The 27,675-nt window shown below is 42.7% G+C and overlaps 1 protein-coding gene across 1 annotated transcript in view; it reads right to left on the reverse strand.

The window, feature by feature from the left end:
* Positions 1-466: 466 nt before the first annotated feature.
* The window catches only part of LOC120022718 (plectin-like), a 51,952-nt gene continuing 24,743 nt past the window's right edge, over positions 467-27,675 (reverse strand). Inside the window, exons 9-33 of the mRNA XM_038966703.1 lie at positions 27,236-27,355; positions 26,792-26,887; positions 26,533-26,660; positions 25,334-25,427; positions 24,920-25,074; positions 24,392-24,719; positions 24,155-24,232; positions 23,887-24,048; positions 21,654-21,758; positions 21,147-21,242; positions 20,912-21,037; positions 20,654-20,806; positions 18,958-19,112; positions 18,481-18,607; positions 17,959-18,142; positions 15,760-15,917; positions 14,881-15,059; positions 14,617-14,755; positions 14,025-14,381; positions 13,699-13,782; positions 13,502-13,606; positions 13,290-13,388; positions 8,591-11,941; positions 843-8,153; positions 467-706 (exon numbers count right to left, since the gene is read on the reverse strand). Coding sequence (XP_038822631.1) covers positions 1,767-8,153; positions 8,591-11,941; positions 13,290-13,388; positions 13,502-13,606; positions 13,699-13,782; positions 14,025-14,381; positions 14,617-14,755; positions 14,881-15,059; positions 15,760-15,917; positions 17,959-18,142; positions 18,481-18,607; positions 18,958-19,112; positions 20,654-20,806; positions 20,912-21,037; positions 21,147-21,242; positions 21,654-21,758; positions 23,887-24,048; positions 24,155-24,232; positions 24,392-24,719; positions 24,920-25,074; positions 25,334-25,427; positions 26,533-26,660; positions 26,792-26,887; positions 27,236-27,355 — 12,966 coding nt within the window. The 3' untranslated portion in view covers positions 467-706; positions 843-1,766. The remainder of the gene's footprint in view (positions 707-842; positions 8,154-8,590; positions 11,942-13,289; positions 13,389-13,501; positions 13,607-13,698; positions 13,783-14,024; positions 14,382-14,616; positions 14,756-14,880; positions 15,060-15,759; positions 15,918-17,958; positions 18,143-18,480; positions 18,608-18,957; positions 19,113-20,653; positions 20,807-20,911; positions 21,038-21,146; positions 21,243-21,653; positions 21,759-23,886; positions 24,049-24,154; positions 24,233-24,391; positions 24,720-24,919; positions 25,075-25,333; positions 25,428-26,532; positions 26,661-26,791; positions 26,888-27,235; positions 27,356-27,675) is intronic.

Consider the following 27,675-nt stretch of genomic DNA (forward strand, 5'->3'; position numbering starts at 1 on the left):
TGTGCATAATGTTTTGTACATTCAGTGTATAATACAGTACATAGCTTGTCAGTACATTTCAAATGTTATATTTTTTTAGCTCTAAACATTTATTTAAATATTAGCCCTGTACAAATGTTCTTAGTTTTATTATATTGAAATAAAAGGGGTTTGATGCGGTATGAATACTGTATGATGCATAAATTGTGTCATGAACTTGGGAAATACCTGATAATAATGATAATATATAATTTGAACTATGGGAAGTCTGTGTCAGTTCTTTCTCCAGTTGTGAATCACTCAATTTACAGTACAATTCACACCTTGCAATCTATGCAACCCTTTGATGCATTGAATATGCAGGCACTTACAAAAACATTTCAATACAGCAACTGTGGTTTGTGTGGCGGTGGTTAAGACTGTTACTGAGATCAAGTGTAGGTGAGCAGGCATAGTGTCAAAGTTAGAAACGAGGCTGAAGACGGTCAAAGCAGTACAGTGATTCATTATATTTTGCTTAGTTAACATCAACATCAACATCATCCTTTATTTTTTAATAAATGGCTGAAAAATAAAAAGTCTAAAACAGATTATGGAAATGTGTGTCGGTGCAGTCTTGAGTGCGAACATTGCCGGTGATCTCAGGTAAGTTCTTCTTTTTGACTTGAGGGTCTCAGGATATTGGAAGACATCAAAGCATCAGGACACAGAGGAGGAGTGGAGATTGCTAAGGGAGTAAAATACAGGGCAAAACTTAGGTTTCAACAAAATGAAGAAAAAAAAAAGACTTGAAGATACAGCATTTATTTAAGATTCATGTCTAGCAAAAAATATAAAATCAAAGAAAAGATTTAGACACTTACCTTTCAAAGGTCTCCAGAGAAGCAATGGTTCTGCTGAGAAGTTATTTCAGCTTGAGATGAGACCAAGGTGTTTCATGGGGATTTGTGGCATTTTTCACTTCAAGTGAGTTTGTCCAGGTTTTATTATGTTGGGATTGCCATCCTTGGAATGCTCTCTCCATAAGGTGCTTGACTGTATAAAGACTGCATAGTTTTAACTGATTGGTAGTCCATTGTATATTACGAGAAGGGGATAGGTAGAATCTAAACATTAGCAAAGTATTAGCGGCACAAGATCTGGAAGCTTGGTTTTTGTTTAAGCATTTCTTCCAGTGTTATAATTAATTGTCCTGTGACTCCTTATTCTGCTCTGCAGATTGGATGCTTTCCTTTCCATTTCTATATATTATAATGACAGACATCAGTTTAACAGCTTTTACATCTAATTTGTTTTGCCATAAAAAGGTATACTTTATAATAGATATTGTTCTTTCTTTGATGGAATTTAACAGAAATATATATCAAAAATTAAAATATAATTTTTACTCAAATGTCTGAAAATGTAACTATAGAAGTATAATGAATTAAAACTAATAACAAGCTTGGCTTAAAAATGAAAAAATATGTCAATATGTCTAACAATGAAAACTTTATTATCAATATCATTGTAGTTGCTAAAAATAAAAAGATAATAGGCTGAATACAGCTCTTCTGTATGTAAGCATATAAATAATGGCAACATTGCCATTAAAGTCTACAAAAATGTGACTTCTCAGACTACACAAAACAAAAGAGAGCAACCGAAAATGTACTTCAACATTTTTTAACTGAATAAACTAAGGACAAAATGTAAAGCCAGCAAAAAGATGTATAATATACTGCTGAAAAGCCCCATAATAACGACATGCAGAGCAGAATAAAGGTAGTCTATTTTTCTAATAAGAATTAGGCAACTGGTGAGTAATTTGGTTGTAATGTGGTGAATATTCTCTCTTTAGAACTGCAGTTCCTGCCCATTGCTAGTGATGTCAGGGCCTGTGCTAGCTCATCCATGCTAAGTCCGCTTTGTAATCCTGCATTATATCTGCGCCCATAGCTCGTCGAGCTGAAGGAGGAGGAGGAAAAGTTAGTGGAGAAACCAGAGCCTGTGGCATCAAAGCTCCCTCGTCTGGAGCCTGACCTGGAGCCAGTTCTTGAGTCGGGCCGGGAACCCGATGCTGACCCAGAACCGCTAACACTGTAGGGACTGTAAAGGCCTTTACTTGATTGAGAAGAAGCTTCCAACAGACGCAGACCAGAACCCTCCTCAATCATGCTTCTATCCATGGCATCCTTGTATGAGATCTTAAGCTTTGTCTTTGGGCAGGTGAGGTATTTGGAGTATCCACTGACATCTCGTAGCTTTTGTGCAGTACGTGCATCTAGGGTGCCCTTGTTGATGGCAACGTCTAGTGGAACTCTGCCAGTGACCTCTGGTTCGATCAAACCACCAGTTAGATATTGTACTTCCAGGAATCTCTGACCAGCCTCATAGTACAACCACCCTTTTTTTAATGCTTGTGCAGCAGACATTTTTTTTTTGGTTCTGGGATCCTCAAATCCATTGAAGGCCTTCTGTGCCAGGTTGATTCGGTCAACCATGATCTTATCCACAAGTCCCATGTTCATTGCATCTGAAACTGAGAACTTCTCTCCAGTGTTTGGATCAATGATGCCACCAACGCAAGCCTGAGCCTCCAGCAATCTTTGACCTGTGATATTGTCCACAAGATTTCTGTGCATGGCTTCTGTGACAGACACCTTTTCCAATGTGTCAGTATCCAGTATTCCAGCCACAGGCACGGTTTCTTCTGTTGGGTCATTCCATATTGTTGCCGGGGGTTTGATAGAGGGAGCTGGGCTACTGGAGTAAGATGATGTGGACCCAAAAGAGGATGACCTGGATCTGGTGCCAGTTATGTTTCCGGACAACATGTCTGCAAACTCTGTGATGGACAGAGTTCCAGCACGGTATTGATCCAGAGCAGACTGGTCAATGAGGCCCTTTGTGATTGCATCATCAATGTCATACTGTCGGCCAGACCTTCTATCAATGATCATGGACTTCACAACACCATCAGATGAGGATATAGTAATCTCCTCCCACTCACACTCTTGCTCTGCAAGCTCAGTGTAGGTCTGGTGATCTATAAGTCCTTTGTGATATGCCTCATACACAGACATCTCTTTGCCTGTCTCTGGGTCAACAATGACTACTCTGCGTTTACGCACAGACGACTTAGAGGATGTCTTCTTCTCACGTTTCTTTTCTTTCAACAGCAAAAGTGCTAGTCCAGTTTCCGGGTCAATCATGCATCGCTCCATCAGTTGCAGGTAAGTGAGGTTCTCCTCAGTGTTAGGGTCAAAGAAGCCTTTAGTGTCATCCGATGGGTCTGTAAGAATGCCATTCATCTCCTCATCAAACAGGCCACGTGTGTAGGCCATCTCGACTGGCAAGCGGTGACTCTCTTCTGGATCAATGATCCCACCAGTGGCAATTTGGGCTTCCAATAGGCGAATGCCGTGGTCTTTCAGAATGAGACCCTTTTTCATGGCCTGGAATAGAGAGATGGTCTTGCCAGAGTACGGATCCTTGTAGCCTGTAACGGCACGCTCAGCAGAGATGAGCTTGTCTTTGAACTCTGAACCAACGACTCCCATTTTAACAGCTTCACCAACATTCAGCTTCAGATTCTTTATTGGGTCAATTATATATCCTGTTGCTGCTTGAGCCTCAAGAAGTTCAAAGGCTGTCCCTGGTCTTATCATGTTCTTTTTCATTGCTTGGTAGATGGACAGACGGTCTTTGCTGGATTCTACATATACTCCAGCAATGCAGCTTGTGCCCACAAGGTACTTCTTCACATCTTTGCTGACCTCTTCTACTGAGATAAGGCCTTCAATGAGATCATTGTATGTCTTTTGGTCAATAATCTGTGAACGAAGCAGCTCATCTAAGGTGATTTGCTTTCTGAGACCCTTGAAAAGCAGCCTTCTGTCGGCCAGTGAAAGTAATCGCAGACCACTCTCTTTATCAGCTTTGCATCTCTTCAGCAGCTGGGCATAGGTCTGTCTCTCCTCTGTGGTTGGATCAACATAGCCTTGTACATCACTGTTTGGATCTGTGATCCTGTCATGCGTTTCCTTATTGATGTATCCGCGTTGCATTGCAACATCTGTGGGAAGGTGGAAGTAGTATTCTGGATCCATAAGTCCCCCAGTGGAGGCCTGGGCTTCAAGAAGCCTCAGGGCATAGTCCTCAGGAACAAGGTCTTTTTTCATCGCTTGGAAGAGAGAGATTACTTTTCCACTGTAAGGATCCTTGTAGCCAGTGACTGCCCTCTCGGCAGAGAGAAGTTTGTCATGGATTTCGGGGCCGACTAGCCCTTTGCGCACAGCTTCGTCAACTGTTAGCAATTCTTCTTTCACGGGGTCAATGATGAATCCTGTTGCCGCTTGGGCCTCCAGGAGACTGATAGCAAAATCAGGCTTAATGAGACCTCTCTTCATGGCCTGGTAAATACTGACCTTAGAGGGGGAGTCTGAGAGGATTCCAGCAATACTGCCTGTGCCAAACAAATACTGCTTTACAGACGGCATTTCCATTACCTCACGGATAGTTTTCTTCTCTTGCTTCAGCATGTTGTATGTTTGAAGGTCGATAATGCGAGAACTATAGAGCTCCTCAATAGTGACTCTTCGTCTGATCACATCACAGGACATGCTCTGCTCTCCTTTCAGTATCTCCCTTTGTTCAATGATTTCAATGACGATGATGATCATTCTCTCCTTTGTGATTTGCCCAAGGCGATACTGCTCCAGGAGCCTTAGCTTTTCCTCCTCAGGGAGAAGGTTTGACCCCATGACATCCCATAGGGTCATTACCTTCCCTGCATAGCTCTGATGAGGGATATCCACTTGAGTGTTAGTCAAGTCTGTCTGTGCCTGTTCTTCTGTGAATATGTAGGACTTTTCCACTGGACTTTGAGCTTCAGCCTTTGATAGCGGCAGGAAGCACAGACCGGTATCTGGATCTCTTATGCATTTCTCTTGCAGTTGTTTATAGGTGGAACTTTCATTATTGTTGGGATCAATGAAAGCTTTGATATCCTCTGAGGGGTCAGTAAAGGTCTTAGCCATCTGCTTATTGAAATAGCCACGTTGGAAGGCCACATCATTTGGAACACAGTGGCTGCTGACTGGATCAATAATCCCTCCTGTGGCCACCTGAGCTTCCAACAGGGGAATAGCATGTTCTCGTAGCACAAGCTCCTTCTTCATGGCTTGGAAGAGGGAAATCGTGTTGCCCGTGTATGGATCTCTGTAACCAGTCACTGCTTTCTCTGCTGACAGAAGTTTCTCGTGAACCTCAGGGCCAACAACTCCTGCTTTCACAGCATCATCCACAGTGTACCTCTGGTTTTTGACAGGATCGATAATGAAACCGGTTGCTGCTTGTGCCTTGAGCAACGAAAGACCTGTATTTTGTCTCAATATGTTCTTCTTCATTGCTTGATAGATGCTAACCTTGTCCTTTGAATCACCCATATAGATGCCTACGATCTGTCCATCTGTTCCTTGCAAGTACTTTCTGACTGAGTCAATGTCACTGATTTCTTTGGGTTTCTTTTTACCCTGTTGGAGCTGATCATATGTAGCTTTATCAATTATTTTGGATTCAAACAAGGAGCTGGCAGTGACAGATGACCTAAGACCTTCAAAGCTGGCCTGTTCCTTTTCCTGTTTCTTGGCCTCCTTTTCATCAACCATTGTGACAATGATGGTAATCATTCTTTCAATAGTCACTGTTCCAGTTCTGTACTGTCGAATCAACTCGATTCTTTGTTCCTCTGTAATATATTCAGAGTATATGATCTCCCAAATAGTGACTTTCCTTCCTTTGAAAGGTCCATACGGCAGCTCCATAGTTGCCTGGTTCAGGGCATCTTTGATCTGGACCTCCGTGTATTGATGTTCCTCTTTTGACTTATAATGTTCCTCTTTTGACTTATAATGTTCCTCTTTTGACTTTTGAATTGCTTTCTCTGAAAGCGGAAGCAATGGAAAACCAGTCTCTTTGTCTGTGACACATTTTTTCATGAGTTGTACATAAGATGCATTCTCCCACATGTTAGGATCAAAGAAGACTTTAGTTTCATCAGTGTTGTTGCTCAAGGTCTTGTTTGTTTCATCGTTAAAATATCCACGTTTGCAGGCAACATCATGTGGGATGTGATAACTTTTAACTGGATCAATTATACCTCCAGTTGCAAGCTGAGCCTCTAGCAGACGGATACCCTGGTCTTTCTTAATGAGGTCTTTCAACATTGCCTCAAATAGGGATAGATTCTTTCCAGTGTAGGGATCTTTGTACCCATTAACAGCTCTCTCTGCAGACATAAGTATTTCATGCATCTCTGGGCCAACAAGACCTGATTTAACAGCCTCATCCACAGTGAGCTTCTGATTTTTGACAGGGTCAATTACAAATCCAGTCCCAGCTTGAGCCTCAAGAAGAGACAATGCAGTCTCGGGAGAGAGCATCTGTTCCTTTACAGCTTGATAGAATGGTATTTTCTCATTTGTTGACTCAACAATCACTCCAGCAATGCTATGTGTTCCCCTTAAGGCTTTCTTAACAGGCTCCATCTCAGAGATTTCTTTGACAGTTGTTTTACCATTATGCAATTGGTTGAACAGGTCTTTATTGAGGATCTTAGATTCTAGAAGTTCAGCTGCAGTGACAGGAATCCTCAGACCGTCAAACACAATTTCCTTCCTCTTCTCTTTGTCTTCCACGACGCTAATTACAATTTTGATAATTTTTTCCACAGTAATTTTTCCGGTCTTGTACTGGCGAATCAGATCCTTCCTCTGTGCCTCTGTGAAATACTCTGAGTTAATGATTTCCCAAATGGTCACAGTCTTTCCTTGGAATCTTCCAAATGGTACAGAGATATTCGCTTTAGTGAGTACATCTTTAGTTTCTTCAGTTGTATAGGTCTTGTCACTTTGTGTAGCTTTCTCTGTGATTGGTAACATAAGTAGGCCTGTCTCTGCATCTGGGATGCATTTCTCCAATAGTTGCTGATAAGTGAGGCGCTCCTGAGAGCTTGGGTCAATGAATAACTTTGAGTCATCAGTAGGGTTTGATAGAGTTTTGCTCATCTCAGCATCCAATTGGCCCTGCTTATAGGCTGTCTGGAGAGGTACACGGTGACTATTGACAGGGTCAATTATTCCACCAGTTGCAATCTGAGCATCCAGAAGTCTAAAGGCCTGGTCTTGTTCAATCAGACCTTTTTTCATGGCCTCAAAGAGTGAGATTTTGTTTCCAGTGTAAGGATCTTTGTAACCAGTAGCTGCTTTTTCTGCAGAAAGCATTTTGTTATGGAGTTCTGGACCTATTAACTCCTCCTTTACAGCTTCATCCACAGTGAGCATTCTGTTTTTCACTGGATCGACGATGTACCCAGATGCTGCCTGAGCTTCAAGAAGCATTGTGGCAGCACCAGGAGAAAGTTTATTCTCTTTCATGGCCTGATACACACTCATTTTCTGCTTGGCTGGGGTCAAGACTCCGCCAACACTATTCTTGCCTTTGAGACATGTTTTCACTTTCTCAGTCTTGCTCAGGTCTTTCACTGTGGTTTTGCCTTTTTTCAGCTTATCAAAGTCCTTCTTGTTCAGTATACCAATGTCATGGAGCCTGCTGGCAGGTACCTTCTCCCTAATCCCATCAAAAGAAAATGGTAATTCTTTGTTTTTCTTCTCACCATCTACTACTGCAGACCCATCGAATACTTTCTTTGTAGTTCCCACCATTGTCATTGCAATTAGCTGATCTTCAGGGACCTCATCCGTTTGCATCTCCATTTCTTTAGTGTGGGATGTTGCAGATTTTTTTAATGTAGAAAGTTGCTGCAGCTTCTCTCGAAGCTTTTCATTCTCCTCACCCAACAATTTATCTTGTTCAAGCCTCTTCTTTTCAAGATCCTGCATCTCTTTCTGCTTGTTGCACATCTCCTCCTCGGCATCCTTCTGCCTTTTAACAGCGGCATCCATGGTAGCGTGGAGTTTCTTCTTCTCCTGTTCCATCTGCTTCCTTTGATGATCCTGCTCGTCTCTGAGATCTTTGGCCTTCTTAACCTCATCCTCAAACTGTTTCTCAAGCTTATTTTTCTCTTCCTCAATGAGCTTTTCTTTTTTCAACAACAATTGTTTTTCTGTCAGGAAAGTCTGCTCAAGAACGACCTTTTCCTTTTTAATTTGTTCTTGTTGGGCATTGGCCATCTAATTTGGAGAAGAAAAAAAAGACACAATTAATACAACTCCAAACAACCCTTTTTCACATGGTCTTAACATTCTATTACACTGATTATAACTGCTAAATAATATAATCAATATATTTACATATAAATGGTATTTGTATATACAGCATATAACTGCATTCTGTATTCTATGATTGGAAATTGATTTGAAATCGGTTTCATTTTGAAATGCAATTATGAACATTTGCTAGAAAACATAATTGGATTTACAAAATGGAGCAACATTTGGTAATTCATGAGAAATTGCTGGACACTTAGTATTGTTGACAGTCTCTGCAATTCACATGAATAGTAACTTTGGACCTCCCCTATGTGTTAGTGCTTTTGAGAAGGTTACGGATATTTGCAAAGGGGTTTTGCACTTATTATTTCACAGGATTATTTCACATTCTGCAATACCTCTTTCGACGTGTTCTGTAGATCTGCAGCCTCTTTTTGTAATTTCTCATTTTCTTTCTGAAGGTCAGCTATGGCTTTGCGTAGGTCATCAGACTCTTTGCTGCTCTGTAATCTCTGCACCTCCAGTTTCTCTACAATGACTTTTTCTGAAACATGTTGCTCTTTCTCTTGAAGACGAACCCTGATCTCATCTGCTTGTTTCTTGAATTTCTTGGCCTCCTCTTCTGCTTTAGACTGAGCATCACTAAGCTGTGTCACCCTAAGCTTCAGTTTCTCTGCCTCCACCGTAGCTTCATGCTGCCTCTTGCGCTCAGCCTCTAGGGATTTTTGGAAGCCCTCTGTCTCCTCTTCAAAACGTTGCTGCATCTGCTGCTTGTCCTCCAGCAGTTTTTGGGCCTGCTTCTGAGCCTTGACCTTTTGTTTCTGGAGATTCTCTGCCTCAGCTTTCAGTTTAGTTGCTTCTTGGATAGCTTGCATTTTCTCCTTCAGCATTTTGTCAGCAAGAGCCCTCTGTTCTTCAAGCTCGGACTCTGTAATCTGTCTCTCTCGGGCTGCCTCCTGAGCTTCTAAGCTTAGCCTGGCAGCATCCTCCGCAAGCTTCTTCATGTTCTCAGCTTCCTCTTCCAGGAATTTCTGAGAATTATCTTTGTCTTTACTCATGAGACGCTGGTTTTCATTCTCAATTCTAAGCTTAAGTTTGACCAGCTCTTCCATCTGGACCTTGATCTTGAATAGCTCATCCTCCACTTGAGCTTTCTGCTTGAGAGCATTGCTAACTTCATCCTTCTGGCGCTGAAGCTCTTCATCCAAAACAGATTTCTGCTTATCGGTCTCATCCAGTCGCAGTTTCACCTTTGTCAGCTCCTGCTCAACTTGTTTCTTCTGCTTCACTGTTTGTTCAGCTAGCTTTTTGTGCTTGGCCATCTCTGCATCTGCCTGCTGTTTCTGTTTCAGAGCAGCAGCCTCAGCTTCTGCTTGCTTTGCAGCCTCCTGCTCTGCTTCCATCCTCAGTCTCTCAGCATCCCCCTGAGCCTTGGCCTGTTTGGCAGCCTCAGCTTCAGCTGCTTTCTTCTGTTTCTCAGCATCCTCTGCTTTTTGACGGAGTAAAGCAGCCTCTTTCTCAGCTTTCTCCTTTGCCTTCTCAGCTTCTTGTACAAGATTCTTAGCCTTGTCAAACTCCTCTTTGAGCTTGCCCTGGGAAAGATTGTCCTCTTTCTGCTTGACCAGAACAGCCTGTGCTCTCTTTTCTGCAGCACTACATTTCTGTGCAGCCTCTTTGGCTAGACTAATCTGTTTCTCTGTTTCTTTGTCAGCATCCTCCTTTTGCTTGTTAGCATCAGCAGCAATCTTTTTGAGGCGCTCAACTTCTTTCTGAGCTGCCTGGCATTGTCGCGCTGCCTCTTCCTCTGCTGCAGTGATCTTTTTTACTTTCTCTTCAGCTTGCTTCCTTTTGTTCTCCTCCTCTAAAGCATGCTTTCTGAGTTTCTCTGATTCTTCCTCAGCCTTGACTTTGTTCTTATGGGTCTCATCTGCAATGCCTTTAAGCTTGTTCAACTCCAACTCAAGATCCAACTTGCCTGTTGATGCCTCCTCAAAGTTTAGTTTTAGTATGCGAATCTCCTCTTCGACCACCCTCCTCTGCTTAAGAGTTTCCTCTACAATCTTCTTCTGCCTCTCCAATTCAGAATCAGAAGTTTTCTTAAGCTGGGTGATCTTTTCATCAATGTCTTGCTTGTGCTGTTTTGCTTGGTCTTCCAGGATCTTTCTCTGATAAGCCTCATCTTCCGCTTTTCTCCTAAGTCGCTCATTTTCTGCCTCTTTATCCTTCAGGGCAATCTCAGCTTCAGTTTTCAGACAGGTTGCTTCATTAATGGCTGCCAGTTTTTCCTTGAGTATCTTCTCAGCCTCTCCTCTTTGCCGAGCTGCCTCATCCTCTGCTACCTGCCTCTGCTTCTTTGCGTCTTCAGCAATTGATCTCAGCTTAGTCGCCTCTTCAGCTAGTTGCCTCATTTTCGATGCCTCAGACTCAAGGAGATTTCTGCTTTTCTCTGTTGTAGACATGGTCTCCTTCTCAGCTTTGGACTTCATCTGAAGAAGAACTTCCATTTCGCATCTTACTTTGGCCAGTTCGTCTTCTAGCTCTTTCCTTTGTTTTACAGCAGCATTCACCTCATTTTTCAGGCGCTGCAGCTCTTCATCCAATAGAGATCTCTGTTGCTTACCATGGTCAAAGTCAGCCCTTAGGCGAATTAGCTCTTGCTCTGCAGAGAGTTTCTGCTGGGCCATTCCCTCTGCCAATTTCCTCTGTTTCTCCAGCTCCTTCTCTGCCATTTCCTTTTGCTTAAGAGCAGCCTCTTCAGCCTTAGCCCTTTTCTTTGCCTCTTGCTGAGCTTTCTCTTTCTGCTTCTCTGCTTCCTCCTGAGCCTGGCTCTTCTTATGGGCATCTTCCTCAGCCTGGAGTCTCAAACGGAGTGCCTCGTTGGCTTTCTGCCTCCACTTCTCAAGCTCCTTCTCTGCTTCCTCCCTGGCTTTGTTGGCTTCCTCTTGTTGCTTCTTGAGGCGCTCTGCCTGTTCCTGCAACTGAATAACAGTGTCCTGTTCTTGTTTCAGCGATGCCTCAAGCTTTACTGCCTTCTCGTTAAAGGACATGCGTTTGGTTTGCAGCTCGGTGGCGGCACTCTTCTGTGCCACCTCCTCTGCAACCATGACCTGCCTCTGCTTTTCCTCCTCTGCCTGTTTCATGCGCCTCTCTGCCTCTTCAGCTTGCATCTTGAACTTCTGCACCTCATCCAGGGCCTTCTGCTTTTGCTTGGCAGCCTCTTGTTCTGCCTCTGCTCTGTGTTTCAGCTCCTCCTCCGCGTTGCGCTTTTTCTGAGTCTCTTCATTCACCTGCTTGCGAAGCTTCTCTGCCTCCTCCTGAGTAACTTTCCGCAGTCTCTCAGCCTCGGCAGCCATGTCCCTGAGCTGCTGAACTTGGGCCTCAGCTGTGGCCTTCTGCTTTATGGTGGTCTCTAATTGGATTCTGATGATGTGGATCTCCTCTTCTATCTTGGTGTGACTATACAGTGCCTCCTCAACCTGCTGGCTCTTGGATTGGATCTCTTGCTCTGACAGATTCTTGAGTTCGTGCAGCTGCTGCTGTATGTTGTGCTTCTGTTTCTCAGAATCCACTTTCACAACCTCCCTCCTGCTGACCTCTTCTTTCATCTTCAACTTGAGCTCTTGGGCTTCTTGTTCCGCTTTAGCGATAGCTTTTGCGTGTGCCTCAGCTAACTGTCTTTGTTTGTCTAATTCCGCCTGCATCTCAGACAACTTTTTTCTCTCCTCCTTCTTTAGTATTTCAGTAGCTTTCTGTATTAGTGGAAGCAAAAAGTAAAGGGAAAAACAATGTTAAGTATTACAGTGTTAGAATATAAATGTTTGAGTTGATTGAATTACTCCAAAAAAGTCAAACGTTTAAGTACATGTAGGTAGGTACACATACAGTGGGGTCCGAAATGATTCACACCCATGGTAAAGATGAGCAAAACTGATTACATTTTTTTTTTTTTTTTTTAAGTTCCAATGTTTTTGAACATACAATATAGCTCAGTATTTGAATGATGTATTTTATACAGTAATTTTTGCTCATCTTTATCAAGGCTGTCAATCATTTCAGACCCCATTGTAGATGTAAATACATGAACAAAACGTTACTTCAAATGAATAAACATTTGTTATCTAGGGAGAGAAATGTTTGTTATTTGCTTTAGGGAAATAATCACGCATGTCTTGTCACATTTACTTAATGTATGGCACACATAATGAGACATTACTTCACAACACTATTGGGATCTTGAATGGTATCATGCCAATTAGGTATAAAATACCAATCAATCAAATAACACTTTTCAATGTACTGACTTGGCTACTACTCTTCAACTTTACCTTGGACTAAGATTGTATTATCTTTTACAAATTAAATCCATCACGTTTAAAAATTGGAAATAAACTTGAAAGGACAGAAGCAGAAAAACAATAATTTTCAAAGAGTATATTACCCATAGAGAGTATGCTTAGATTGAGTTAGGTTAGAAAAGGGGCAAACAAAACTTGTCATTTGAAAGAATCATTCTGAGGTGGTAGTTAGTCAGACTGCAGAGTCCTAATCACCAGATCAGAGAAAATGGAGTGTGCAGAAATATTTTGTTTCAAGAGTGAAATAACAAATTCAATTGCAGAAGAAAAGGCTGGGGTTGAATGGGGAGCCTGATGTTTGCTTCAGATTTGAGGGGATACTGTAGCAAAACTAACTTGCAAGTGTAATTTAAAGACCGATTACACATCCACATCCAATGGGATGTGCTGCAGCACCAGAATTTTAAATGACTCTTTTTATTACTCACTTTCCATACCGTGATGAGCTACACTAAAACTAATTAATTCCCTCATAGACCACATCAGCTAAAATATTTTGAACCCTTTAATTAATACATTAATACATAAAGAGAGTGTTTTATAGTAATTGTTGTTATAGCCTGGGTATTCAAGTCTGTTTGTGCCATCATGTCACTCCTTGACACATGCCAAACATCTAAATAGTTGACATGTGCGCACAAACAGACCTTGGACCAGGCTATTGTTATCATGGTTAGTGGGTTTAATTCAAGTTGTCGGGAGCAGGGAGCTGCTGCCTGTCTTCAATGTGTCCCTCAATTACCTCCTCGTCCTCAAGGCGGCGCTGTGTCTCCGTGATAAACTTGATGTACTGGCTGGTCAGAGTCATCAGCTCACTGTAGCGGGTTCTTAGCGTCACATACTGAAAGACAATTCCAGATGTTTAGTAATCCCATATAATTTTTAACAACTTTAAAGCTACTGTAGCTGTAAAATAATATGAAATACATTCCCCATCATGTCTATATGACCTACCTCTTGGATGATATTGTCAGATGCACACTCCATTTTGGTTTTCCTAAGGGGCGAAGCCAGGGGCTCCACCAGAGCTTTGTACGTCACCACCTGAAGCTCATAGTCCTGGGGAAAACACATGGACATAATATAATAATTTTATTAACGCAACAAATCTCCATATGCATGACCTTGTTTTAAGTGATTTGCATACGCACCTTGACTGCATCAATATATGCCCTTGCATGTTTTTGACACTCCTCAACCTTATCTTTGTTCTTCTCGATCTCTTCTAGGAGTTTCTGCAATGATAAAAGATTGGAACACTGACTGTCATGATAATGTAACATTATATTCCATCATTGAGCAAAGAAGCTTCATCTCTACTATTTGTAATGGAAGCCTCCTGCTACCTTGTCCTGGGTGCCTCACATTGGTGGTGGATGAGGTGAGTTTCCCCCTTTACTACGTAAAGCGCTTTGAGCATCTAGGTAGAAAAGCACTATATAAATCCAGTCAAATATTATTATTAGTCGTACAGTACCTTCTCCTGTGCCAACTGTTGCATAAGGGCCTTGCTGTCGCCGATGGGCACGGCCTGGATCTTCACCTGCCTTTGCTTGGCATCACCGAGCCATCTGATGAGCCAGTCATAGCTCTCGTGGTAGGCGCACATCTGCCTCCCCAGCAAGTCCAGTTCCTGTTGGCGCAGGTCTATCTGGGCAAACACGACCTGCCAGCGCTCCTCTAGCCCGGCCACTAGTTGGCGGTAGTGTTCCAGCTCGGTGTTGTGCTCGCTGTGGACCAGCTTAATCCGCTCATTCACGGCCGCCGCCTTCTTCAGTTCCACCTGGAGATTGTCGAATGTCTTCTGGTCATCCTCTGCCTCGCCACGCATTGTCTACCAGAGTGAAAGAGGGAGACAAAGAGAGAGAGAGAGAGAAAAAGAGAGGGAGAGCGAGAAAGAGAGAAAGAGAAGGAGAGAGAACGAGAGAGATAGAGAAAGAAAGAGGGAGAGGAACATCACTACAAATGCATAGAAATCATTAAGGTCCTGTCGGATAACCAGTCCATATAAAAGCATTGTCTATACACCAACGGATAGAATACAGTTCATTCTAACAGAGAGACTGTACCTTTAGCTGGGTGTGGTACTTCTCCACCTCTTTTTCATCTGTTGGCATCTTGTTGACGTCTCGTAAACGGGCTTCGTACTTTTTGAGTGTGCCCTCTGCTCCCTTTGTGCTGCGGATCACTATGTCGATGGTCTTCAGTCTGGACAAGCAATGGTGTATAGTGTTAGCTGTGTATGTAACATGACTCAGATCTACTATTTATGTGACTTATTGGTCCTATGGGTTTTTGGATATGGTAACAATCAGAGTCAGCGAGGGACTCACTTGTCCAGGTACACGGAGGACAGGCTGTAGACGTGCTCCATCTTCTTCAGCGTAATATCCAGCTCAGAGCGCAGTACTGGGGCGGAGCTGGACTGCTGAGGAGATGCCAGCACCTCCTCTGTCTCCTCAGCCACATTGGTCAGGTCTTTCTTCAAGCCCTCCAACTCTGACTGGACTTTCTATGAGCAGAAAGGGGAATAATGGCTTTAAACCATAACTGGCTATTCCATCTGGGCTTCCAAGCAGTCATGGAGTTGTTGACAAGCTAACCAGCGATATACTGTAAAGTGAAATAGGGACACAAAGGTCTTCTGAAACGTGTTACGATCAGAAACGAGCAGATGGAACATACTTAAACAGCACGACTGATCTAAAAATGTTAGTTTGTCTCTTCTACTGTCTATCTTAATTTACTTGACACACAAGAACTTTAAATCGCTTCCTTAAACAATAACCCCATGTTGAATTTGGCCTGGCTCTGTGTCAAATAGGCATGTTATCTAATTTGGGCTCAAACTTCATTACAGATCTACCATTAACTCGGTTTACTTTGGGATTGGATGCGTGATTTATGGTAACCGTTTACTAGTGGCCTGGCTACCCCTGAGTCTAAATGACATAGATACTGGGTTGAGAAACAGCTACAACAGCAAATCCATTGCCGTTAGACCCATAGTGATAAAACTCCCAAGGTGCCCCTATAATGTTATGTTGTATTGTCTTTGTGTTGTTCTTGTCTGTAACTGTCATGCACTGTGTCATGTATTTTGTATTTTGTGTGGACCCCAGGAAGACTAGCTGCAGCATGTGCAACAGCTAATGGGGATCCTAATAAACTAGACAAAACAATGTCACTGAGGGGTGACGTCTCTGCGGTACCTTCTGCTCAGCGGTCCTCTGGGCGCAAGCCTTGAGCGGCTCCTTGTCCACGGGCTGTCGCAGATGTGCGACGGTGCGAGTCTCACAGCCCTCCAGCTTCAGAGACAGGTCCTTGATCTTGGTCAGGTAGCTCCGGCACTCAGATTCATCTTGCTCACCTGAACAGAATGGAGCAACCATTACAAACGTGTATAAGAAGATTAATTTACAGATCAATGGGACTAGAATTCTGGATCATAAAATAGTGCTCTGTTCCCTGATTAACATTGAATGATATAAAGAGCATATAGCTATGTATTTGCTTAGAATTGTTTGGTTACATGGGTTGCATCCCAAATGGCATCCTATTCCCTACATAGTGCATTACTTTTGACCAGGGTTCATAGGGATGTGGTCAAAAGTAGCGCACTATGTAGGAAACAGGGTGCCATTTGGGATGCATCCATGGTTATGGTACAGTAGCACAGTCAAAATAAAATAAAATCACATTTTATAGGTCGCATACACATTTTAGCAGATGTTATTGCTGGTGTAGCGAAATGCTTGTGTTCCTAGCTCCAACAGTGCAGTACTATCTAACAATACACAACAATGCACACAAATCTAAGAGTAAAAGAATGGAATTAAGAAATATAAATATTTGGACGAGCAATGTCGGAGTTCGGAGTATAAATATGTATATATATATTTTTTTTGTGGCAGATGGCAGGGAGAGGTGAGGGGAGTGGTAACAGAGAGATATCTTGCAGGTAGCTTGCTCCACCTCCAAGCCTTATATGGACTTCCTGCCCTAACGAGGAAAGGCTGTTGGTCGTTAAGCCAGGGAGTGCTTGGGGATAAAGGAGGAAGTAGCCTGCACAAAGGGGGCAGAGGAGGTGAGAGAAACGAGAGAGGTATGAAGAGTGAGAGAAACGAGAGAGGTATGAAGAGTGAGAGAAACGAGAGAGGTATGAAGAGTGAGAGAAACGAGAGAGGTATGAAGAGTGAGAGAAACGAGAGAGGTATGAAGAGTGAGAGAAACGAGAGCAAAAGCTATGTGATTGCCCGTTGTGACCTGGACTGTTGGACTTCCCCCTCTTCAGCTATATATATATATATATATATATATATATATATAGCTGAAGAATATGTGGATAGTATATCTACAGCAATAGTTGAATAGAATGGACTTGACTAGAATACAGTGCCTTTGGAAAGTATTCAGACCCCTTGACTTTTTACACATTTTGTTACGTTTGTTATATAGATCAGGGCAGGGTAATGGGTGGTAGCCGGCTAGTGCCAGTGAGTAAGTTCAGGGCAGGGTAATGGGTGGTAGCCGGCTAGAGCCAGTGAGTAAGTTCAGGGCAGGGTAATGGGTGGTAGCCGGCTAGTGACAGTGAGTAAGTTCAGGGCAGGGTAATGGGTGGTAGCCGGCTAGTGACAGTGAGTAAGTTCAGGGCAGGGTAATGGGTGGTAGCCGGCTAGTGACAGTGAGTAAGTTCAGGGTAATGGGTGGTAGCCGGCTAGTTGCGGCTATTTAACAGTCTGATGGCCTTGAGATAGACTTTGTTCTTAGTAATTTCGATCATGAATTCATTATTTATGCCCACATCATTATTGTAATTTTCTGGAACTATATGTCTCAGGAAATCCATAAAATCACTCATGCTTTTGCTAATCAACGCACAGTTTCAAAATCAAACTCAATCCAGCTTCATGCAGGAGAAATGATTACACAACATGATTATACAACACAATGCATCAACACATGCAAACTCATGCGATTGGACAAGGTGGCTAATGCAATGAACAGCGAAGTTAGAGAAAATCTTGAAGGATGGATAGGTTGAGTGAAGTTGATGGAGTGAAACGAATCCGAACTATCAGAGAAAAAGCTAAGCCAGTCACAAATGTGCTCAATCTGACACTGCAACTAGGACACCTTACCTCCAGTGGGTGACGCACAGCCTGTAATGTGAATTCAACAGTTAACCATTATTTCTAGACGAATGGGCCTGTGATGAATTTCAACATCTCCAACAACGAATATTGAAATCATGATGTTCACGAGCGGGAAAATGCAACGACAACTCATAAGGTGTGCAATAACGTGTGCATAACAAAGTGCAACACTGATGTCATCAAAAAAATAACATGGTTTGATGCTACTTCTTGTACTATACAGACCCTCTACCTGCCCAGATGTCCAACACTCACCTTTCTCCACAGAGTGCAGCAGTCCATCGTAGTGCTGGCTAGCCTTGTTGTAGCCACTCTCCACCTGCATGCGGTCGTCTGCACCAAACAGCTGGGAGTCCTGGCTGTCTCTTAGGAACTCTTGGTAGTGGAGCTCCAGGTTCCTCAAAGCTAGCCTGTACTCCTCCACCCTCAGGGTCTTGAACTGTGGTGATGGGGAAGAAAAGTGAGCGTGGTTAGGAAGAGTGTTATATTCTCTTTGGCCGAATTCCACCCGAACCCCGCCCTCCGTTTCCGGGACCTTTGGAATTGTAAAGCTAAGAATAAATCATTCTGTGGGCCTAATTCAATTCTACAACAAAGATACACCATTTAATAACTAAAATGTACTTTATTCTCTGATCTACTGTCTCCAAAAAGTATGTGTGCACATCCCAAATGGCATCATATTCCCTATGTAGTGCATTACCTTTGACCAAGGTGCACTAACTATGGAATAGGGTTCCATTTTGAGACACAGCCTGTGTGAAACTATGAGCTCACCATGGTGATGTTCCATGTGGTGATGAGGTGGATGTCTCTCATCAGGTACTGCCAGGACATGAGGCTCTTCATGTCCACGTGCAGCATCTGCCACAGGACCAGCAGGTTCTGGTGACTAGTGTCCAGACTGTGGGGGGAGGTTAGAGGTAAGTGAACCATACAGGTGCTGGGGTCAAACGTCTTTACGAGGCATCAAATGTCTGTCAAAGGTTAAATCAAAGGTTTTAGCCATGCTATTTTATTCTGGTAGCCACTATGTTTCTGCTCTCTTGCCAACTCCTTATGGAATTGCCATGCCAGACATGTTTGGCATGACAATGAAAATGGAGTGGGCAAGAACACAAAGAGATCTGGGACAGGCTAATGTTGTTAATGGTAAGGCTAAATCAAAAGTTTTGTCCATTTTGTTTCATGGTCAGGCTGAATCAAAGGCTTTAGGCATGTTGTTTATGGTAAGGAGATGATTGGTCGCCTCACCCTGAGACGCCGCTCACTGCGTCATTATTGGTGGGAGGAACCAGGAAACAGATGGAGGGCACGGTGGCCTTGCTGCCTTTGGGGTTCTGCACCTTCCACTTGTACGGCTGAGAGTTGTCCAGCAGTGCACACTCCTCCCCTCTGTGAACTGTGAGCTGGAAAGAGGTACAAAATATGGACGCCCACATTGTACTGTATCTGACCAGTTCTAATGACAAGCCTTCAAGCATGACTAATAAGATAAACATAGAGAAAAAAATCAAAATATACTACTGCTTTTCTACTTCTAAGTGTCTACGCTGAGTGTACAAAACTTTGTCTCAAGGCTTACAAATATATTTTTTAACCTGTCTCCTCCCCTTCATCTACGCTGATTGAAGTGCATTTAAAAGGTAACATCAGTAAGGGATCATAGCTTTTACCAGTCACCTGGTCAGTCTGTGTCATGAAAAGAGAAATGTTTTGCACACTCAGTGTATGCTTTGAATAAACACTACATTTCCACTGATTCTGATAGAATGTGCTTAAAACCGGATAAGTCCTGGCTGCTCAAACATGTTGAGGAAACCGATCACCTCAAAAAGTCAAGAAACTTAAAGAGCTGAAGTGAGCAGTACTACCTTCATATTAGTAATACAAATGCAGTTTTTTAAAGTAAGGTACACTTAAATTTAAAACCCCCCACTAAGCCAGCACCTCTAATCATTTCCCATGTGCCTTGGCTCTTCAATTGAATTGTAGAGTTACCACCCATGACCGTATTTTTTATGTGACAGAGACATGGTTGTTGAATTTATTAATTTCAGTCCTGTGTCCTTCACCAAGTGAGTTCCTAGAGGAGTGTGAGGCCCCGGTGCACAACTGAGCAAGAGGACAAGTACATTAGAGTGTCTAGTTTGAGAAACAGATGCCTCACAAGTCCTCAACTGGCAGCTTCATTAAATAGTACCCGCAAAACACCAGTCTCAACATCAACAGTGAAGAGGCGACTCCGGGATGCTGGCCTTCTAGGCAGAGTTGCAAAGAAAAAGCAATATCTCAGACTGGACAATAAAAATAAAAAGTTTAAGATGGGAAAAAGAACACAGACACTGGACAGAGGAACTCTGCCTAGAAGGCCAGCATCCCGGAGTCGCCTCCTCACTGTTAACGCTGCCAGTTGAGGACTTGTGAGGCGTCTGTTTCTCAAACTGGACACTGTAATGCACTTGTCCTCTTGCACAGTTTTGCACCAGGGCCTCTCACTCCTCTTTCTATTCTGGTTAGAGCCTGTTTGAGCTGTTCTGTGAAGGGAGTAGTACACAGCGTTGGACCAGATCTTCAGTTTCTTGGCAATTTCTTGCATGGAATAGCCTTCATTTCTCAGAACAAGAATATACTGACAAGTTTCAGAAGAAAGGTATTTGTTTCTGGACATTTTGAGCCTGTAATCGAACCCACAAATGCTGATGCTCCAGATACTCAACTAGTCTAAAGGAGGCCAGTTTTCAGCTGTGCTAACAATAAAAACTGAGTTGATGTGACTTCTAATTTAGTTTTTAGTCAGTACCACAAACATTTTAAGTAATAATGACTTTTCATTGACTTTAAGTACAACTTACTAGAAGTATTTGAGATGGAGTGTACTAAGTAGTAGCCTAAGAGTGTTTGCTTCTCCACTGGAAAGCTGGTCACATGAACATTAATATCTCCTCACCTCCATCTGTTTGAAGTCGCAGATGGCCTGGACAGGCAATTTGCCCTTGACTGGTGTTGCTGGGTTACGTGGCTTTAGCTGGACAATGGTCTTGGCCCTCCGGTTCAGCCCATCCAAATGGGTCTTAAACTCTTTCAGTTGCTCCTTCTCATCCTATAGGAAATATCACATTGTATTTAATAAAACAAACAATGACAGGTGCTGTTGCTATTGTAATGTCACTGAAGTAGAGTTGCTGAATTAAGTAAGTCAACCTACAGCTGCGTCCTGTAACAAGTCCTCGAGTCTTGTCACAGTGATGTTACGGTTGCATGTGTATTTCTTCTTCATTGTCATCTGCATCTTTTTCATCTTCTCCTCTGCCTCTTTCACGTCAGAGAAAAACTACAATGGGTAGAAAAGGAGGAGCACAAACGATTTTAAAGATAGGATATTTTAAGAAGTGTTTTTATGCTCATTGGACCATCTGAGGGGGATATATGAGTTGGCATACTTGGAAGTAGGCAGTGTTCTCTTTGAGGTGGGACTCAACGCAACAGCAAAGCTGCAGGATCCAGCTCCACTGGGTCTGCAGGGCTGCAGTGAAGGCCTTTGTTGGAGAGAGAGAGACGGGTGTAAAGACAACCATTGGCCTCTTTAAAAAAAGCGCTTTAACAACCCACCTATCCTCATGTCCTCTGCTTTTAGACATGAAAGACAAATCCCTGTTAAATAGATACTGTAATGCAGGGGTAGGCCACTAGATTTAGCCGTGGGATGATTTTTGTCTGAGTCTATGGTCAGGGGGCCGGAACATAATTAGAATAATTTGAACACTGTAAATTGAACACAAGTAAGCCCAAAAAGAGATTGTATTTGAAGATAACATGATCATTTCATACCTTTATTACATTGAGACACAATCACAAATCTTTATTTTTATTCATGGGAATACTTGGGAACATATTTACTAAATAAATTTGAGCTGAATTCCTGGTGATATATATGTATTTTTTCTCACCTCTACAGTCGTCTTGGCAGGGTGTCCCTCCTTCAGCAGTTTATCTCCTTGGACCTGGACACTGTTGACCCTCTTCTCCCTGTGCTCCAGCTCTTTCATCAACCCCTGAAATTAACCAAAGAAAACACAGGAGTTATGGCAAGAGTGGGGATATTACTAGATATGCAAGTGCATCCCTAATCATAATAAAGTAATTACTTTAATCATTTTTTCATTGGCAAGATAAGCAAACTTAGGCATGACATGCCAGCAACAAACGCTGACACTACACATCCAAGTATATCGGACCAAATTATGGAAGACAAGCATTGTCATTTTGAATTCCGTATAGTGAGTTTGGAAGAGGTGAAAAAGTATTGTTGTCTATAAACATTGACAAGCCACTAGGGTCTGACAACTTGGATGGAAAATTACTGAGGATAATAGTGGACGATATTGCTACTCCTAGTTGCCATATCTTCAATCTAAGCCTACTAGAAAGTGTGCCCTCAGGCCTGGAGGGAAGCTAAAGTCATTCCGCTACCGAAGAATAGCACAGCCCCCTTTACTGGCTCAAATAGCTAACCAATCCGCCTGATACCAACCCTTAGTAAACTTCTTGAAAAAACTGTGTTTGACCAGATACAATGCTATTTTACAGTAAACAAATTGACAACAGACTTTCAACATGCTTATAGGGAAGGACATTCAACAATCACGGCACTTACACAAATGACTGATGATTGGCTGAAAGAAATTGATGATACAAATATTGTGGGAGCTGTTTTGTTAGACTTCAGCACAGCTTTTGACATTATTGATCATAGCTCTTGCTGGAAAAATGCACGTGTTATGGCTTTACACCCCCTGCTATATTGTGGATAAAGAGTTTCCTGTCTAACAGAACACAGAGGGTGATCTTTAATGGAATCCTCTCAAACATAATCCAGGTAGAATCAGGAATTCCCCAGGGTAGCTGTTTAGGCCCCTTACTTTTTCCATCTTTACTAATGACATACCACTGGCTTGTGTCTATGTCTGCAGATGACTCAACACTATACACGTCAGCTACTACAGCGAGTGAAATGACTGCAATACTTAACAAAGAGCTGCAGTTAGTTTCAGAATGGGTGGCAAGGAATAAATTAGTCCTAAATATTTCAAAACCTAAAAGCATTGTATTTGGGACATATCATTCATTAAACCCTAAACCTGAACTAAATCTTGTAATGAATAATGTGGAAATTGAGCAAGTTGAGATGGCTAAACTGCTTGTAGTAACCCTGGATTGTAAACGGTCATGGTCAAAACATATTGATACAACAGTAGCTAAGATGGGGAGAAGTCTGTTCATAATAATACGCTGCTCTGCCTTCTTCACAACACTATCAACAAGGCATGTCCTACATGCCCTAGTTTAATCACACCTGGACTACTGTTCAGTCGTGTGGTCAGGTGCCACAAAGAGCGACGTCAGAGATTTACAATTGGCTCAGAACAGGGCAGCACGGCTGGCCCTTAAATGTAAACGGAGAGCTAACGTTAATAACATGCATGTACATCTCTCATGGCTCAAAGTGGAGGAGAGATTGACTTCATCACTACTTGGTGTGTAAGAAGTGTTGACATGCTGAAAGCACCGAGCTGTCTGCTTAAACTACTAGCACACAGCTCGGACACCCAGGTATACACCACGAGACATGCCACCAGAGGTCTCTTCACAATCCCCAAGTCAAGAACAGACTATGGGAGGCGCACAGTACTATATAGAGCCATGACTACATCAGGTAACTGATGCAAGCAGTAGAATCAGATTGAAAAAAACAGATAAATATACACAGCGGGACTGTGAAGAGATACACACACACACAGGAACAGACACACACATACGCACACATACGCTAGCATACACATTCTACACACACACATTGTAATAGTGTTGTATGGTGGTATTATACATTTTGTATTGTAGATATGTAGTGGTGTAATAATGTTATATGATGTAGTGTTTTATCTTTTGTTTTATGTGTTCGGACCCCAGGAAGAGTAGCTGCTGCCTTGGAAGCAGCTAATGGGGATTCTTAATAAATACAAATACATTTTTTTTTTTATGAAACAGAATCTGATCAAAAGCTAATTAAAGATGGCATTCTGCTGTTCTGTAAAGCGCAATAGCTCTTTACTTTACTCTACAAGATAACGTATTATGCTTAGCTCTCGTCGTATTTAATTGAAGTTGAACTTTCAGCCATACCGAGTAGTTGTCTTTCTTGGCTGTCATGTTGGTGTTGCGTTCGCTCCAGTCATAGTTCACCTCCTCCTCTTCCTTTTCATTCAGCCACATCAACTCCTTGGTGGCTGCAGTGACAAAGGCATGAAGCCCGTCCAGGCTGCGCAGACGAGCCTTGGAAGAACTCTTGAGGAGAAAAGAATATAAAGGAGATTGGAGAAGACGCATTAGATAAATGTCAGACAGTTGAAAAGTTGTAGTTGTACGTTAATATCTCGAGTCCAGAACATACCAGAAGCTTGCCATAATGCAATTCTAGCTTGGATAAGTTGTCTCTGTAGGCACCTTTGGTGACAGGGGAGAGCTGACTCTGAAGGGGAATAGAAAAAGAGACTAAAGATTAGAGAAGAAGCAGGGTTAGAAAAAGAAACAGTCAGACTACTTTGAGCATTAACCAAAGAGGATCAATGATGGTATGACTGAATCAGTCCAATTCCAATCCCATCCCAGGTAGTTGTTCCCAACGTACCTCGTCTGCTTTTGCCCTGCCAATCTTAGCATGGAACTCCTCCACTGACTGGTGAAGGCCGCGGTGGCTGCCCAGCTGGGACTCCACGGTGGGCAGGTCCGAGCCCCATTCCCCCTGGTCCACCCGTCTCTGGTTCTCCTCAACCCAGGCCAGCAGGTCCTGGATGTAGCGCAGAGTCACCTCATCCAGCTCGGGACGCACCCTCATGGGTGCCTGCTGAAGGGTCTGCATCTGGGACATGGGTATCTGGGTGATGGTTACACCAGACTTCAGGCGCAGGTTGTACTCACTGCGCAGGTTCACCAGCCGCTCGTGGAGACGGTACACTCTGGAGGTAAAACAGCAGGAACAATGATGACTTGTTCAACGACAACAAACCAAGTTGTCATAAAGATGTAAAGACATAGTAATAATATAATAGTTACAATACAGTAAGAGGCTTAGGTGTCGTCGCGTGTCGCACAAGGCCTCACAATAATACAGTAATGACGTGGCGCTGAAGAGGTTTTACTCAGTGGTTGTCCTGACCTGCGGTACATCTGTTCAGCTTGTAGGTGGCGTCCGTCCTTCAGCAGCTGCACGTCGTTGAAGAGGTACCGGATCATGCCCTCGGCCTTGTCCAGGTCTGTCTCTACCTCTGCTGTGTGCATAGCGGGCTTTCCTGAGTTCAGCAAACGGACATCCTAGAACATAGACACAGTATAAACACCGTGACTCCATGTGTTCCATCTTGGATACAGCATCAGTAGACATCAGTCCATCAGCCTGAGAATGCTTTTGAACATCAGAACACATCCAATCTGCGGGTTATTCATTCACTGTATCATTGACTAGACTCAGTCTAGCATGGGCTTGTGGTTACAAATCTGTAGGGCCACAGACTGTACATTATACAGTCTATATTGGCTAGTATAGACTGCCCCAGCAGGGTGTGAGACTCACCATCTGTAGCAGGCCCTCAACCTGGTTGAGCTGCTCCTCACACACCCCAGACTCCATCTGGACCTTACTGACAACCCTCTGCAGCCGCTCCAGCCTGAGGGTCAAAGGTCAACACATCAGTTGAGACATGTTCCACAGTCTATCATAACTCGGCTCTTGGCTGAGGTATTGTCTAATGAGGTAACAATTTAACTCAATGATGGTACTGTAAATCATGACTGGCAGTACTCTACTCAAAGACAACACTGGCCCCTTGGCCAGATCCCTTGTGAAACAAGTATTTTGACCTCAAATGGGACAAACTGGTTGAATAAAGATATAATAATATAAATAAATAATACAAATAAAAACATTATGTGGGTATGAATTCATTTCAATAGCTTCAATATAATATCTGGAGAAAAAAAAACTTCTGCAAATTACAGCAAACATCCAACAATCTTCCCAGAAACATTATTTAGGCATGGTAACACTCACTCCTTCTCGATCTTCTTGCGAAATAAATACTCTAAACCATAGCTCTGACTGGCAAAGGCCATGATGGATTCACTGACAGCTTGTCCTCCCCAGTAGATATGATGACAGTCCACAGGATGTTGTAGTGCGATAAGGTGTTGTGTGGTTGGCTGTTGCGTGACTCACAGACCACAGTAGCTTCTCCGACCGCTGCCCTGACTGCTTACTTCAAGACTGGAAGTCTTGTGATGAGAGACCAAGCCTTACCAAAAAACTACATACGCCCTGCTTGTGATTTGGAAAGGATGGTCCTATAATAACTTGCTTAGGACAGCAAATAATCACATTATTGAAAGGTTTTGAACTCTTTGCCATGGCAACGGCAGTGCATGGATCTTTCAGTGAGTCATGGTCGGGTTGTCCAGCTATCTCACAATGTCTTCTCACATCTACCAAACTGGTTATTAATCCACATAGTCACAGCAGCCACATAGTTACAGACGCCTCTGGCTACTTTCTCCAATGTTTCATTTATTACTTCTAGTAAACATTGAGTTTGCTTTAACAACTGAAACAACAAAAACACTGTGTGACAGAGTCCCTAAATCGAGAATTTCTCTTCAAAACTGCATCGAACAAAAACACTTAACAGATTTCAGCCTCATCTCAAAGATGAAGATATAATCTCAAACACCACAGGCCCTCCGACACAGTTTTGTATGTCTGTATAATGGCTGACCCACCTCTCAAATTCTGTCCTTAGAAGACGCTCTCTCTCCAATATGGCTACATGCAGACGACCCCACTCCTTCTCCACATCAATAGGGTGGTATCCAGGGGGCACCTTGACATGACCCACCTGAACTGCACCCTGCAAGGACAGACACAGACAGGAAAAACTTTCAAAAAAAATGGCCAGCATCTATTTGATACAGTTAGTTGATTTAACTATTGACTCTGGGTGTTTCGGCTTCTTCTCTTTTTAGAGGATTATTTACTAACCTCAAATGACTTGTAGACATGTTTGGATCGATTCTTGTCAGCTTCCTTTGCAGGCAGCTCTGTCTCCTTGAACTTCAGAAACTGGCGCCAAAGAACCTGAATATTTAAAATGTTGCTGAATTAATTCAACATGACAAGTGAACATAGTTCTTGTTTCATCACATCCCTCAAGACAATTTTCAGAAATCAGAGACAAACAGTATTTCCTCATCAAGCGAGACGTAAGGTATTATGGAGGCTAGTACCACTTCCATAACTGCTACTCCACAGTCACCCCAACATGAAAAAATCATGTTTAATTCACTGTTACAACTGAACATAGCTTTTGACATATACAGTATCAAGTCTCTAAGACAATTATTATAAACAATTAAATAAACAGACAATTAAAATATTCACTTATGTATCAAGCAAAAGATTTCCCCAATAGGTGAGGAGACTTACCTCAATCTCCTCATAGCTGGTAGGGAACTTCCTCTCCTCAAACACGATGATGTGGTGTCTGATCCACTGCAAAAGCAGGGTCACTAGCTCATAGTATTCCTGCCAGCGCAGCTCCAGCTCCTGGGGGACACACAGCAGACAGGAGAAGGTTCATTAGAGAAAAGTTTAATGAAACTATATTGGACAAAAATATAAACGCAACATGTAAAGTGTTGGTACCAGAAGTTTTCCATATGCACAAAAAGCTAATTTCTCTCAAATGTTGTGCACAAATGTGTTTACATCCCTGTTACTGAGCATTTCTCTTTTGCCAAGATAATCCATCCACCTGACAGATGTGGCATATCAAGAAGCTAATTAAACAACATGATCATTACACAGGTGCACTTTGTTCTGGGGGCAATAAAAGGCCACTCTAAAATGTGCAGTTTAGTCACACA

Source organism: Salvelinus namaycush, chromosome 27, assembly GCF_016432855.1.
Source record: "Salvelinus namaycush isolate Seneca chromosome 27, SaNama_1.0, whole genome shotgun sequence".
NCBI lineage: Eukaryota > Metazoa > Chordata > Actinopteri > Salmoniformes > Salmonidae > Salvelinus > Salvelinus namaycush.